Below are 15,997 nucleotides of genomic sequence, written 5' to 3'. Positions count from 1 at the left end.
TTGATTAAGGTACACATTAGGCTGACATCTGGGGCCAGAGCTGAAACTGTTCTGGCCCAGCACAGGGCCACCAGTGTGTCTGCTGCTGCTCCATGTGTGGGCCATCGCTGGCAAACCAGATCTGGGCCACCAAAGGGCCGTCATTCTTTGCGGTATGTGGGCCATGTGTAAGCACATTGTGTTGGCCAGATCCGGGTCATATCAATTTTGCTATGTGGGTCAGCCGTATCCTCCAGATCGAGGAGGTAAGAGTTGGCCGCACCCTCGCCACCTGGGTGGCCAACGTTTTGATTGATGAGGTCCTCAAATGATGGGACTCTTCTCAGGGACTCTTCCTCCATCATGTCCACCCAGCTTGTGGTGGCTCACGGATGACAGATATCACTCGTAGCAGTAGCAGCTGACAGGCAAGGATCCTGCCTGTTCATTACTGCTACTCTCAACCTCCTTTCCAGGACTTGCTCTGGCGTCAATGGACAGTGGGGGCATCCCCGAGGGTTTTGTCCCAGCACATGTTGTTATTACATGGCTTGATTAAGGTACACATTAGCCTGACATCTGGGGCCAGAGCTGAAACTGTTCTAGGCCAGCACAGGGCCAGCAGTGTGTCTGCAACTGGCCCATGGCTGCACACAATGTGCTTACACATGGCCCACATACCGCAAAGAATGACGGCCCTTTGGTGGCCCAGATAAGGTTTGCCAAAGGTAATCCACACATGGACCATCACAGGACCACCAGTATGTCTGCAACTGGCCTTGTGCTGGACCATGTGTGGGCCACCCCTGGCAAACCAGGTCTGGGCCACCAAAGGGCCGTCATTCTTTGCAGCATGTGGGCCATGTGTAAGCACATTGTGTGGGCCAGATCCGGGCCATACCAATTTTGCTATGTGGGAACACGGTTTGTGGCGTACTAACATGTTAATGCTAGCCAGGCACTGAAAGGAAAAGGCTCTACGTAACGCGTGAGCCTGAATTTCACAATCGTCGGCTAGCTCACTAGCTAAAACCAGGAAGCGTCGGAACAGCTCGCCTGACACGATTGCTATTCAACAGGGTGTAACTGTAAGTACACTTCTCTCGAAGGACTTACTCAGCAAAAACTGGAACCGGAAACTGCGTTTGGCAACATACTCCTATTCGGGATGCGTGAGAACTGTTAGGCAGCTTACCAAATTAGCCTAGAGAAGCTGAGGGAGCTCAAAGTAGTTTCTCACAGGAAGAAAGCGAGAATGAGTTAGCAGGGGTTGGTCGGCAGTGTCAGAATGAGGGGGCGGAGACCTGAGCACGGCTCGACAGGTCCGTCGTGGACAGACGTGGTGTCATTGGAGCTTCCGTAGTTGGTCATGCCAAGGGGATTCCCATAGTGAAACACAGAGCGAAGTTATAAAAAGAAGTGCCACAAACGTTGGTGACTCAGGTTTTTGGAGCAGCTGTGTTGCTCATGAACGCAGGCTGTCTCTCTCTCTTTGGTCGCTCCAAGGTTGACCTGTGTGTCTCTCTGACAGCAACAGAAGCTGGCGTTGGCGAGAAATAGTTCAGCTCTGCAGAACGTCGCCATGAGAAGCAAAAGTGAGTCCTGTCACCTAAAAACATCTCCTTTTCCTCTTCTTCTGCTGTTGTTTGTCACAATGACTTTTTCTTCTTCTCTACTTCAGCGCCGATGATGAAGGAGCGTCCGAGCTCAGCCATCTATCCTTCTGACAGCCTTCGTCAGTCGCTGCTCGGCTCCAGACGCGTTCGATCTGGCCTCTCACTCGCCAAGAGTGTCTCCACCAATAACATCGCAGGGTGAGGCTGAGCATGGAGCTAATTGGCTGCTGGCTGTTGTGGTTGAGCAGGAACATCAGAAACAGGAACAGCAAATGTACAGACTAAAGTGATTATGGGTGTTCCTAATAAACTGACCACATTGTGTGTTTGTAAGAGTATAAATAGCTAAGACAGGAAATCAGAAACATTCAGCTGAGCTGAAATATAAACCTCCAGGTAACAGATGAGGATCCGCTTTGCTTGGCTCCGACAGCGCCATCTTGTGGTTCTTGTGGTTGCAGGAAGCAGCTGCTGGGAGGGTTAGAGATATGGCCGCAGAATGAAAGAAGTAAAATTCTTTATATGCAAGATTAAAATCATGAAGAGTTCATTAAGAATAAAACATAAAAAAAGGAATCCAGATGCTGACATCATCAAACCACTGCCCATCACAAAGTGAGGTGAGGTCTTGATGCATGCTCAATCATCCAGGTAAGTAAATCCCATAAAGTGGATTCTGTTCATCTGGATGTTTTCAGTGGGAGAAACGTTTCGTCACCAGTGTTGGTCAAGTTACTTGAAAAAAGTAATCAGTAACTAATTACTGATTACTTCTTTTTATGGAATCAAACTCAAAGTAAGGTCAGTACTTCCACGCTTTAAACACTGCACGCTCATACTCTCTCCCGCACTCGATATATTATCCATTGTTGATCTGCAGACAGCTGTTGTCACGAACGTCGCACTCGCTTACGTCACTGTCATGAGACATTCTCGCAAAAAATCACGGTTTTAGTAACGCAGTAACGCAGCGTTCCTACGTGAAAGTAACGGTAATCTAATTACTGTTTTTGCAACAGTAATCCCTTACATTACTCGTTACTTGAAAAAAGTAATCAGATTACAGTAACGCGTTACTGCCCATCTCTGTTCGTCACTCATCCACGTGACTTCTTATATCTCAGCTGACTGCAGGTTTCCAACATTATAAACAGGACATTTGCTCAATGATTGAAACCAGCCCACTGAAACGTTTCTCCCACTGAAAACATCCAGATGAACAGAATCAATTTGTGGGTGAAGCAAGCTTTTAAATCACATCCAGTGAAACTAGTTCAGTGTTTTGTGGGGCAAAAGTAAAACACTGAAGCTCTCTGTCTTTAAACTAATCAGGACTTTAAGTTATTCTTTCATTGCCACCTCTGTTTGTACTGTACTCAATTACTGTAATCGAGTATTGCAGTTTCAGTGACTTGAAAAAGTTTTCTATATGACGAACTTCGACACGGTCAGACATTCAGACGTTTATTCATTGCCATGGCGGTCAACAGCTGGCATGCTCACCTGCTGCTCCTCCTCTTCACACCATCAGAGCATCATAAGTCACCTTTCTGTCTGTCTCACCTGTCTGTCCTCAGTGTGACTGAGGACTCCGCAGGTCTCAAGAGAATCCTGTCTCAGTCCACAGAGTCTCTGAACTTCAGGAGCAGGACTCTGTCCATGGAGTCTCTCACTGATGACGGTCTGTCAGTCACTTTTATTGATTCCTATCAGATCTTAATTATGTGAGCAGGTGGCGCTGTAACCTGATGGGATTCATTCTTTCTGTATGCAGCTGAGTGGAGCCCTCTGCTGGACGAGCTGCAGAAGGAGGGCAGCTGCGTGCAGGCCGACAGCTGGAGCCTCGCCGTGGAGCCCAACTTCCTGCAAACACTTCACAAAGACCTGATCAAGCAGCAGGATGTCATCTATGGTACAGCAACAGTCACCAAACACACACACAAAATGTGGACTCGCTACACCTGTGGGAGATTTAAACTTGGAGCTCTTACAGCTTCCAGACGTGTGGGAATTTTTTCCCGTTTGTTCGTTCAGGAGAGCTTTTGCCAGGTCTGGCACATGCCGTCTCCGTTTTAGTTCATCCCAAAGGTGTTTGACGTGTCAGTGCTCTGTGTGGGCGGGGTCGAGTTTTTCTACAGTTCCAACGAAGTAGCGGGGACTGTTGTTTGGGACACACATGGGCCTTCTCCAAACTCTTCCAAAACATTGGAAGCATAGATTTGTCCAAAATGTCTTTGTGAGCAGCACGACTAACAAGGAGGATACACCCTGTGGGTCACAGAGGGTCAGACAGCTGGCATTCATTTAATGTTTCAAACTAAACTCAGCATCTGAACTTTGAACTCACAGCAATTCTAAAACTGTAACTAAAGCGTGGTCTGCAGCTGTGTGTGTGCTCGCCACAGCTGGAGAAGAAATGTGACCGAGCTCTCTCTCTGCCTCAGAGCTGATCCAGACCGAGTTTCACCACGTCCGCACGCTAAGGATCATGGAGGGCGTGTACCGGCGGGGGATGCTGGAGGAGGTGATGCTGGAGGCGGGGGTGGTCCACACCATCTTCCCGTGTCTGGACCAACTGCTGGAGCTTCACTCCCACTTCCTGTCAGAGCTGTTGAACAGGAGGAAGGCGGGTCTGGTGGAGGGCAGCTCCACCAACTTCACGGTGCGCAAGCTGGGAGACCTGCTGGTCCAACAGGTACGACGGCTCCACCTGTTGCACCCGCCACAAGGCCTTTAAGGCTACGTTCACACTGCAGGCGAAAGCGCATCAAATCCGACTTTCTTCACCCTATGTGACCCATATCCGATCATGGTATGACAGTGTGAACAGCACAAATCCAACATTTTCAAATCTGACCTAGGTCACTTTCGTTTGTGGTACTGAATCCGATACATATCTGATGTTTTAGAAAGCGACTGCTGTTTGAACGGTCATGTCGCATTAAATCCCTGTTTTACGTCACTGACACAAGACAGAATTATCAGCGCCGGAGAAGACAAATGACTCTGTGTCCATATATACCTCTGCACGAAGGTAGCAGCCACTGCTCCAAACAACGACATTGTTAAAGCACGGGCTCTCTGTTTTCTCAGTGTCCTTCTTTCTCTAATTAATTTGTCAAAATTCTGTCAGTTACGACTGTGCAGAAATTGATAGACCACTGCAACAACACCTACTAGCTCTGTAGCCGCCATTTTTACTTCCGTAAACAGAGCACATTGTGTATGACGTCTTCTTTTGCGCATGTGGGCCGCTTTGAGGGCCGGGAATCGTTCACACTACAGCACGTTTGCTGTCACATTTTATTTGTAGTGTGAACAACCAGACAAAAAAAATCGGATTTGATCAAAAAATCAGAATCTAGTATTAAGACCTGCAGTGTAAATGTAGCCTAGCAGGCCTGATAAGAGTAAACATTTCAGTTTCGCTTTAATAACGACACTGAAGGAGGACTAAGACCCCAAAACAGGTGTTAACATACCTGCTGCTTCCTCGTATGTGCAGCGCGGGTCATACAAACTACAGAAGAGCTCTGAAACAGAGAAATGCCACATGACTGACAGTAGAAGACAGCGTAATAATCCAGTAACACAGGAAAGCCAAGCATACAATCAAAAGATTAACAAGAAGCACAAACCAAACCTCAGCTCGCTTTCTGGGAGTATTTCCTGTTACTGGAACAGTGCAGTAATAATCAGGTGAGGGTAGTGTGACACAGACGTTAGACGGGAGTGCATGATGGATCACAGGTACTGAAGTGGACATGAATAACTTGAGCTTCTTGTGTAATATTGTACTGCATGCTGCTTTATTACTCTAAGCCAGCAGTCCCCAACCCACAGACCGGTTTAATGTCAGACAATATTTTCATGGACGGGCCTTTAAGGTGTGGCGGATAAATACAACAAAATAAAATGATACGACCGAGACAAAAACTGTGGTATTTTGTAAATATAACAATAAATGTGAATTCACTGTGTAATTATGTAACTTTATTAGCAGCGTCCTCCTGAAATGCGCCAACAAGATTGAGAGTAACATCCTCCTCTCTGCCCCTTAATGCTCTCTGGTCACTATGGTAACACGTAAACATTTCTTTCAAAATAAGAGACACAACTACAACACGGAAAAATGACCCAGGGAAACCAAGTTAATGATAAAAACCCTGAAAACCATAAATGTCACACCCGAGCCTCGACTCTCGCGGCCTGGTACCAAACGACTCGGTCCGCGGCGCGAAGGTTGGGGACCGCTGCTCTAACTGATACTTTCTTTAAAGATGGAACACATTTTGGGGTCAACTTGAAAGAGCTGAGGTCAGAGGTCAAATGTGACACAGCATCTTTCCCTAAATGTTGTCAGTACAAACTGTGGCAGCCGCATTTTAAGCAAAGGTAGGATGTTTTATGACCGCTTGACCCTGAAGAAGACGTCAAATAAGAGGTCGTGTCCACAGACAGAATGACGGGGCAACAGCATCCATCCAACAAATAAAACCCGAGGCTTCTTCGCCCAGAACTGAAATGTCACGTTTGTCAGCATAAACCGACCGCTTGGCACTGATTTTAAAATGGCATTCGCCAGAAGTTCGCTACAAAGACATGCCACAGACCTGAGTTTATACACCGAACCTACACGTGTGTGTGTGTGTGTGTGTGTGTGTGTGTGTGTGTGTGTGTGTGCAGTTCTCAGGGCAGACTGCTGATGACTGGAAGAAAGTTTATTCAGAGTTCTGCAGTCGACATCCGAAAGCTGTGAAACTCTACAAGGAAGTTTTGGCTCGCGACCGGAGACTGCAGCAGTTCATCAGGGTGAGGCGCTCACCTGTGGCTTCAGGCCCGTCCTGGAACTGTCACGGTCACTTTAGATGTGTTTCGATTTACGCTGCTGCAAGCTGGTTCTGCCCGGGGCCGGCTGGTGTTTCTGATGCTGACTTCCTGTCTCCGTCCTTTCCCACAATGCTCAGCGTGTGACTCGCGGTCCTCTGCTGCGGCGTCACGGCGTCCAGGAGTGCATCCTGCTGGTGACGCAGCGGATCACAAAGTATCCCGTCCTCATCCAGCGAATCCTGGACAACACTAAAGGTAACCTTTGACTTTTGACCTTTAGCATTCTCTGATGACCTTTGACTTATGACTGTGATGAATCCATGACCTCCTGCAGGCTGCGAGGAGGAGGCTCAGACTCTGAGCCGCGCACTGGGCCTCCTGAAGGAGCTGATCAGCTCTGTGGACAAAGAGGTACTGGAGCTGGACCGGAGCAGGAGGCTGCAGGAGATCCACGCCCGCCTGGACCCACGGGCCCAGGCAGAGGTCCGGGGAGGAGGCGTGTTCAGAGGTGGAGAGCTGCTGAGGAGGAGGCTCCTGCACGAGGGGACTCTCCTATGCAAGGTCCAGGGCTCTAGGATGAAAGGTAGTGGGCTTTATCACCTGCTGTGGTGTAACATGCATGTGGGCGGAGCTTGCAAGTCATGACTGTGTTTGTCTCCAGATGTGCAGGTGCTGCTGATGTCAGACATCTTGGTTTTCCTCCAGGAGAAAGACCAGAAGTTCACCTTTGTTGCGTCACTGGTGAGTCACGCCTGATAACACTCAAAAGTCTCCTGACCTTCTTCAGCTCTGTTCATGTTTTCCTGTCTGCTCACCTGTCTGCTCACCTGTGTTTCAGGACAAGTCTCCAGTGGTCTCATTGACTAACCTGATTGTCAGAGACATAGCCAATCAGGAGAGAGGGATGTACCTGATCAGTGACTCCACCCCCCCGGAGATGTATGAGCTGCACGCCTCATCAAAAGAAGACAGGAAGACCTGGATGAGCCGCATCCAGCAGGCCGCCACCAGGTGAGCAAGACACAGCTGTGTGTCCTGAGGATACGAAGTGCTCGGGCTGTGCGTCATGTCCTACCCCGATGACAACATTTATCACAATACAGAGCGCCTGTAAATTCAGTGAATAGTTTATATAATCACCACATCAAAAGACCCATTTCTTTTTTTACATTTAAATTAAGTCATCAAAAGTGAAACAAGTATGGACCTTCCCTTATCCTGTAATGACACATGCTCTGCTAAGCCTCGGGCTCCTGTTTGGTCATCAGGAATCGAACCTGCCTGAAAACATCAGTTGCAGAGTGTGCAGCCATTAGACTCATTCGGGGATGCGTTTTTTGGCTTGTCCACATACCTGCTGCTGCGGCGCTGTGTGCTACGGTTTCCTCCAATTGTTTCGATCAATACTCATAATGTAAACAAGGCAACTCCAGCTGTGTGTCATATACCTGCAGTCGAGTGTTTCGACCAGTGCACAATATCATGTATTTGTAGGAGTTTTGATGTCCGATTTTCTCTTTAGTATATGATGTGCTGCAGGAATCAGAATCACAACTATTAATGAAATGATGTGTTTACAGTCGCTCCAAGACAATAAGAGCAACAGGCTGAACCAGTTAAATAATATGTTTAGTGCTGTCAATAGATTACAAAAAAATTAACTAATTAATCTCACAATTTTCTGTAATTAATCGCGATTAATCCCAATTACTTGATCAATAGCCTGGCTGCAATTACACTTTTTTAATTAGTGTGAATGCTTGAAAAGCATTCACAGTATTGTTGTTGTAATCTTTATTATTAGTGTGAATGCTTGTAAAAGCATTCACAGTATTGTTGTTGTAATCTTTATTAGTGTGAATGCTTGAAGCATTCACAGTATTGTTGTTGTAATCTTTATTCTATTTTATATGTTCCGTACGTTTTTTGTACTCTATCTCCTTCAAAACCGTTCAACTTAGAAAAACCATTCAAACACCGTTAGATTCCTCTTCTTTTGGACATGACTGCTTGTATTTTTCTCATTTATAACATTTATATTTTTAAAATTATGCAACTGTATTCAACAAAAATTTCCCATGTATTTCAATGGGGAGACCCTTCAAATTCTCCTTCAACTTACTCCTCTTCAAACTGTATCTACGTCCACATACATTGACATAGAGCCACCATTCAAACTTTAAAACGAAGACAAGACATTCAACTATTCAACTTGTATTTATCTTTTCAATATCTATTATACTTTTTCTTCAGTTCCAGTTTAAGTTTCATGATATTTTTTCACCTGTTTCAGAGTTTATAATGGGTGTGTATGGGACGGAATGTTGGGGCTAGAGTGAGACAGCTCAACTGCTAGAGTGAGAGGAGCAAAAAAATTAATCTTAAAATCTTTTTTTAAAACTGCTGCTGTGTCCGCAGCGTTTGCTCTACAGGTATAATTTTACCCTCAAAACGTAGCCATCGCTGTCGTCTTTCAACCAATGTGTTTATTATTGTACTAGGTGTTATGGTTCTTTCATAAATGTCACCAATGCACAGCCTCCTCCCTCCAACTCTTCCATAGAATCCAATGTTAAAATGGCTCAGAAAGCTTGTCTAAAAATCTGAAGTACAGGCTGTCTTTCCACTGTCACCACATCCATATAATAAACTCCACAGGCATGAAAACTGAGAATTCAGTAGACTAGACATTGCTGTCGCTCACGGTGAAAGAATTTTGTCAATACGACGTGTACTTTTCATTTGGCAACGATTTGTTTCGGCCTGACTTTTCTGTTCATTTTAAGCAGCAAAAGTGAGGTGCATGTCTGTGTGCGTGTGTATGGAGCCATTGGGTGCAGTCACTATAGCAACCAGGCTCACACCTGCCTGCCTAACGAGCTCTGTCTCTCACTGTGCCAAGATTCATCTTAAACACTTCTCTTTCAACTGCTGCTGTGTCCACAGTGTTTGCTCTACAGCCATCATTTTACCCTCAAAACATGGCCATCGTTGTTCTCTTTCCAACAACGTGTCTTTCAAAGCTCAGAGATTTAAAGTTTTTTTAAACTGTGTGGATCCAAGTGGAGGGATCCCATTTTAGTCATTCAGTGATTCAAAGAATATGAACTTTTAATATTCATTCAGATGTTTTCTGACTCTAAATTTTCTTTTCTCATTTCTTAGGTTTTTCTCATTTACAATTAAAACATTTTCAGCTTTTTTTCCAACTTCTTCTGTGTAACCATCAGCTTTTAGCAGTTCAGCACTTTTGTTTTCAGGTTAAATTCTGTTTTTTTATCTTATTCAAAATTTCTGACTTAAATTCAGCAATTAATTAATTTCAGTGCATACATTCAGATTCAAGCATTCACACTGCAGTTTCTTCAGAAAATGCACTTTCTAGTTTTATATTTAAGCTTGTAACTGACGTTTAGAATGCTCTGTCAGTGGTTTGTCGCAAACTGGGTGACTCGTTAGCCAAAGTGCTAGCAGCATGCCCGACTAACGTATGCTTCGCATCAATGTGATATTTTAAGCTGGAAGTGCTTCAGTGAAAAGGATATTCCTTCTTGCACATTGTGCGTAATACTTTATGTCGCTTGACTGTTCCGACTTGTTATTTTTTTAATACTCAAATTTCCCATCGAGCGTCGAGCATGTGCGTTTATCATCTTCCATATTGAGTTGATTGGTTCAGTTGCCCGTCACTACCAGATCTACTGCCCATTTGCGCATGTGCGAAGGTGACTCTACTTGGACAAACTGCCTGAAATGCATTGACAGAAACAATTCAGGGATTTCTAGTCATTCTGCACTCCAGATGTGTTAATAGTGTTAATTTCTTTGTATCACGTTAATCATGATGACAGCTTAATCTGCGTTAACACGTTAATTTTGACAGCACTAAATATATTATAAAGTTACAAACGTAAGAAATATTCTCTAATATTCACAAACGGATCAATTATAAATATCCAGAATATTACAAAGGTGAAATATATATGATTGACATTTAACCTGTGAAACTTTGGTATTTGTTACCTGTAGCACCTCTACTTGTTTTTAGTTTTGGTGACCTTGGTTACCGTGGTAACTGCTGCAAACTGTAGTTACTGTAGTTACTGTAGTTACTGTGTACTTTAGTTACTGATGTATTTTTTTCTGCAGCTGTCCGTGCAGAGACGAGTTTCCTCTCATTGAGACAGAAGACAAAGCGTTGCTGCGCAGACTCAGAGCTGACATCCAGCAGAAGGACAGGGAGGTGCTGGAGCTCTTACAGGAGCGCGTCACTCTGTTTTCTGACCTGGTGGAGGCCTCTGGAAGAGGAACGGCAGAAGAAGAAGGAGACATGGAGGTCAGGATCTCCTCCTCCTGCAGGAACCTTTTTAGAGCTGACACTCCTCAGGCTCCTCAGGCCGAACCGCTCCTCCTCGCTGCCATCGGTGAAGGTGAGGCGGTGCTAATGCTACTTAGGTCCAGAACGATGGACTAAAGCCTTAACAGATCATGTGACCTTTTGTGGAGGTGAGTGTAGTTGACCTGGTTTGATGTTTTAAACTGATATTTATGGGGTGAAGCCGTCACACCTCAGGTGCTTGTGCCACACATAAACATCTGTAAGTGGGAACAAAGAAGAACTGAGCATCAACTTCTCCACCCTGAGCAGCTTCCAACGCTCATAGAGACTCAGTCCAGGCCATCGGTTGCTCACCATTAAGCTCACCATGTTTTCTGTTTCAGTCGACAGACTGACGGAGCTGCTGTCAGACGCCAGCATCCAGAAATCTTCCATAACCAACGGCAACCAGGAGATCAGCGGTGAGTCACCTGTCACCTGTTTGTGCTCTGCCCACTCTCTGCCCCTTCCTGTTAGAAGTGCAGAAATCATCTTGCTGTTGCTGTTTGATAACCTGTCTCTTTCTCTCAGATGGTGACTCTGGTTCTCTGAACGGCTCCTTTGACTTGAACGACAAATCCTCAAAGGTAAAGCTCACCTTTCACCTTCTGCTTTCAACCCTTCCTATTTCTTCTGACAGCTAAAATATTTGAATGCTCAGAGGTTCCATGGAAGTTATTTACAGTCTTTAACCAATCAGTGAGCAGTTGGTCATATGATCCCGATGTCACGGCGGGGTTTTGGTGGATTTTGTTTCCATGGAAACTGGTGCAGAAATGAAGATACAGGTGACAGTAAAAAACAAGTAAATGTGGAAGAATGTTTTTCTGAGTGAGGGGCTCGTTTACGTCTCACTGCACAGACGAGCGGGTGGAGCTGCTTTTTCGCTCACATGGTCGACGGTCCGCAACATTTCCCTTATTTATAACATCATCGTATGCAGCTGGTACAACAGAGGCTCCACCTGATTGGTCCACATGTTTCAGGTGGTTTGTGAGGGTGAACCTCAGTTCTTCAAAGAAATCCTCTTTATATGAACTGTATGTTTTTATATGTCTGAGTGAACCTTCAAAATAAGAGAAGGTCTGTGGCAGCTTGTCTCCACGTCTCTCAGTTTCAACTCTTTTCTCTTTCAGGACAGAAATGGTAACCAGCTGCAGGAGCGAACCCTGAACGAGGTAACGCCTACTTCCTCTTTTCTGAGTAACCTCTTGTTACCAAGAACTCAAAGACCTAAGCCCCTTCTCCATCAGTACCTACTTGGATCGACTCGCCACAGGGGTTGGCACCACGTACTGCAATAGTACTTGGTCGGCCGGGGTTCCAAGGGACCCGAGCAGGTACTAAAATGTGATGTCAGATTGCGTGACACCGATTGGCTGGTCAGTGGCGTCATTCAAAGACTCATGAAAGCATCTCTTTCACAAAAATCAAAACAGACATTTTTGAAACCCGGCAACGAGGAAAAAGGCTACAAAACCCAACACGAGGTGCACGAGTCTGACGAAAAGCCAAAGACCCAGTAGCAGCTATACTGCTGGGTTCACGTCCACCTTTGTTGTAGCCGTCGCATACTAATTACATCACGGGACACTCGGACATGTCGGTATGATGACGAACACGCATTAGGTGTAACTGGACTGTAATGGAAAGCCAGTCGATCTGAGTAGGTGCCAATGGAAAAGGGGCTTAGATTCGCTTTGAAGATCGACATGTTTCTGTCTGTGTTGGGATGCAGCTCATGCACTGTTTGATACATTTTGATGTACAAAGTTTCTGCCTGTACAGTTCTAACATCTTCAGCTGTACTCTCTGCAGGACGTCCATCAGCGGTTGATCAGTCTGAGCACGCAGCTTCACGCCCTGCAGGTCTGAAACTTTTTTCCAGTATTGATTGTTTATACTTCCTGCAATTGACCCAAATAAATGTATAAATAGTGATTCATTTATTCAGTATTTATGTTATCAATGTTGCAGGCTGCTGTGATTCGTCAGGACTCAATGCTAGCGCTGTTGGTCAGTGCAGGCTCCACCCCCTCCACCACCCCTGGCTCTGCCCCTGGCCCCCACCTCAGCCGGTCACTGTCACGTGACACAGGGTTAGAAGCCAGCGGGGAGGCGGTTCTGCTACGGCGGCAGGTGGAGCTGCTACAGGAGGAAGTGACACGCCTCCGTCTGAGAGGGGAGGACCAAAACTGGGAGGGAGTGGAGCAAGGCACCAGGAGGAGGAGCAAAAATGGAGAGAAGAGTGATGTTATGAAAGGAGAACAGGTGAGTTGCATTCACCTGTTCACCTAAATCGCGATGAGTCGACAAAACTGAAATAAACCTGAGTTGTCTGTTGGCAGGTTAACAAGAGGCGTGGCAGTCGGGAACTGGAGCTCCGCCCCCTCGCCCCACTAGCCACCGAGGATCCAGTCGACCAGTTAGATGGCGTCCAAGAAGGAAATGAAGAGGAAGATGAGGAAGTGATGAAGATCTCTCCTCGCTCTGACAGCCCCAGAGGTTGGTACCACTGATCAACGATTGTTATGGAAAACCCATGGCATTATGATGGTCTCCATGGTAACCTGTTGCCTCTGACCCCTCAGACCTGCAGGACATCCCAGAGGAGAGCGAGAGTTAACACCCCACCTACAGCCGATGACCTCAGGGACCTCTGCTGTTGTCACTGTGATGTCACAGACACACATCGGACTCTTATTGTTAACGGCGCTGGATATAATGCCATTTCCTGTTTTACAGTTTTTAGACCAAATTAGACTTTTGTTCTTGGAACATTTTCTAAAACTTGCTATTATGCTTAAAACAGGAACCATGTGGCCTGTTTGTGTTATCATGTCTGTTGGAATGGGAGGAGCCAAAAGGGGAAGGGTGGGGTTAAATTGGCAACTTATTTTCTGCTTCAAACAAACTGGGTCATGTGATTAGATCACTGGTTTGATCTGCGCCCTTGATGTTTTTTTGTTTATTTGTTTCTTTGTTGTTTGTAAATGGGACCAGAGCATGCGTATCTGGAGCTGGACCTGGATCTGGATCTGGTCTGATCCGGATATTTTTCACAGTTTGTTTTAAGCAGACAGATTTTTATTTATTCTTTGAATCTGAGACACACCACACCACACTACATTACCCAGAATGCCTTTGGACCAGCAGCCATCTCATATTTAAAGTTTTGGTTTTAGAGGTGTCTGATTTACAGAAATCATTACCAGTATGTAAGCATTGAAAGGACTGGGATTATGGGGAGGGATTGGAGGAGGTGTGGTCAGATGTGGGTTTTGGGGGTCGGGACTCACGTAGTGCTGGATTGTAGGTCAGGTGTGTTTTTAAGGAGAACAGAGCTCCTTCTATTAGCATGTTAGCATGGCTGTGTCTCTTATACTTGTGTAGGACATTGGTTGAATTGACCAATCAGCTTGTTTCTTTTGATGCATGGAGGTGATGATGTCAGCTCCTCATGTCGTCCGGTGATGATGATGATGATGTTGATGATGATGATGATGATGATGATAGAACAGTGTTTCATGTAGAAAATTGTTAATTTACGAAAAAGAACAACAGACGCCGCTGTGTACGGTGATGATGTAATCATGCGATCATATCGGGGTGGACTACAGCAAGTTTAACAAGTCTGCGATCAGTCAAAGAGGCCACGCCCCTAATAATGCAAACTCTAATCCAGTTCAGAGAAGAGAGTGTTAGCTATAGATTCCAGTTTGTGAATCAGGCTGTAAGCATGTTTATTTTAACGTGTAAGGGTTTTGGGACTGACTCGCTGCTGCCTCTGCTGGACAGTAGAGGAACTGCAGTTTGGCGCTGATTAAGCAGAAAGTGTTAACGAAGAATGCTGGTATCCTCTGTCCTGATCATGTGTGATTGATCATGTCTGATCAGGTGTTTTATGGACAGTAGTCCCACCTCCTGTGAGGTCACATGATGTTCTGTAGAGTTTGGAAACACAAAAAAATAAATATGTAACATCAGGACCTGAATGAAGTTGTTGAATAACTGAGCGTGTTCAGGTTTAACGCTGAGAAGTTTCTACAGTGTGAACCGCCACTGTTTTGTTTTGTTTTGTTTTTTATCTGAAGCTTTGGGATCCAAAACATTTCTGACTGTTTACGCAAAAAAGCTCGCCAAGATGCACAGCTCACATCCAGATGTGCCGCTGTAACATTTCTTTTGAGTGTATTTTAACTGTAGTAACAATGGACTGAAGTAATTGTATTGATCTCTGATCAGTGTAATTGATTCCTGCTGTACTCTTTATAAATCTAATCAGCTGCTCTTCGAGTATTTGTCTTTATTTTTAGCTTCAGATGAAACGTGACTTTTAGATTTTGATTACTGATGCAGAAATTGATGAAAGTGGAGTTTTAAACTAAACACACAGTGACACAAACTTCATTCGGCAAATTTATTTCCTGAAACTAAAAATAAACAAAGATGGCTCCTGAAGAATTTGTGAGCTGACGTTCAGTTCAATTCAGTTTTATTTATATAGCGCCAAATCACAACAACAGTTGCCTCAAGGCGCTTTAGATTGTGAGGTAGACCCTACAATAATAGATACAGAGAAAAGCCCAACAACATATGACCCCCTGTGAGCAAGCACTTTAGTGACAGTGGGAAGGAAAAACTCCCTTTTAACAGGAAGAAACCTCCGGCAGAACCAGGCTCAGGGAGGGGCGGGGCCATCTGCTGCGACCGGTTGGGGTGAGAGAAGGAAAACAGGATAAAGACATGCTGTGGAAGAGAGACAGAGATTAATAACAGATATGATTCAGTGCAAAGAGGTCTATTAACACATAGTGAGTGTAGAAGAAATACCCAGTGCATCATGGGAATCCCCAGCAGCCTACACCTATTGCAGCATAACTAAGGGAGGATTCAGGGTCACCTGGTCCAGCCCTAACTATATGCTTTAGCAAAAAGGAAAGTTTGAAGCCTAATCTTAAAAGTAGAGATAGTGTCTGTCTCCCGAATCCAAACTGGAAGCTGGTTCCACAGAAGAGGGGCCTGAAAACTGAAGGCTCTCCCTCCCATTCTACTTTTAAATACTCTAGGAACAACAAGTAAGCCTGCAGTGCGAGAGCGAAGTGCTCTAATAAGGTGATATGGTACTACAAGGTCATTAAGATAAGATGGAGCCTGATTATTTAAGACCTTGTATGTGAGGAGCAGGATTTTG

General features: G+C 45.2%; 1 protein-coding gene across 1 annotated transcript in view; it reads left to right on the top strand.

The window, feature by feature from the left end:
- Positions 1 to 15,093, top strand: part of arhgef2 (rho/rac guanine nucleotide exchange factor (GEF) 2) — a 30,075-nt gene extending 14,982 nt beyond the window's left edge. The window contains exons 4-21 of the mRNA XM_031758443.2: positions 1,511 to 1,574; positions 1,661 to 1,793; positions 3,173 to 3,276; positions 3,370 to 3,507; positions 4,040 to 4,290; positions 6,282 to 6,407; positions 6,563 to 6,680; positions 6,760 to 7,008; positions 7,087 to 7,166; positions 7,264 to 7,436; positions 10,575 to 10,855; positions 11,148 to 11,225; positions 11,335 to 11,390; positions 11,940 to 11,981; positions 12,622 to 12,672; positions 12,781 to 13,074; positions 13,152 to 13,308; positions 13,395 to 15,093. Coding sequence (XP_031614303.1) covers positions 1,511 to 1,574; positions 1,661 to 1,793; positions 3,173 to 3,276; positions 3,370 to 3,507; positions 4,040 to 4,290; positions 6,282 to 6,407; positions 6,563 to 6,680; positions 6,760 to 7,008; positions 7,087 to 7,166; positions 7,264 to 7,436; positions 10,575 to 10,855; positions 11,148 to 11,225; positions 11,335 to 11,390; positions 11,940 to 11,981; positions 12,622 to 12,672; positions 12,781 to 13,074; positions 13,152 to 13,308; positions 13,395 to 13,429 — 2,430 coding nt within the window. The 3' untranslated portion in view covers positions 13,430 to 15,093. The remainder of the gene's footprint in view (positions 1 to 1,510; positions 1,575 to 1,660; positions 1,794 to 3,172; positions 3,277 to 3,369; positions 3,508 to 4,039; positions 4,291 to 6,281; positions 6,408 to 6,562; positions 6,681 to 6,759; positions 7,009 to 7,086; positions 7,167 to 7,263; positions 7,437 to 10,574; positions 10,856 to 11,147; positions 11,226 to 11,334; positions 11,391 to 11,939; positions 11,982 to 12,621; positions 12,673 to 12,780; positions 13,075 to 13,151; positions 13,309 to 13,394) is intronic.
- Positions 15,094 to 15,997: the final 904 nt, after the last annotated feature.

Source organism: Oreochromis aureus, linkage group 11 (genome assembly GCF_013358895.1).
Source record: "Oreochromis aureus strain Israel breed Guangdong linkage group 11, ZZ_aureus, whole genome shotgun sequence".
Lineage (NCBI taxonomy): Eukaryota > Metazoa > Chordata > Actinopteri > Cichliformes > Cichlidae > Oreochromis > Oreochromis aureus.
Note: the sequence above shows the minus strand (reverse complement) of the source record. Positions and strands in the feature narration are given on the sequence as shown.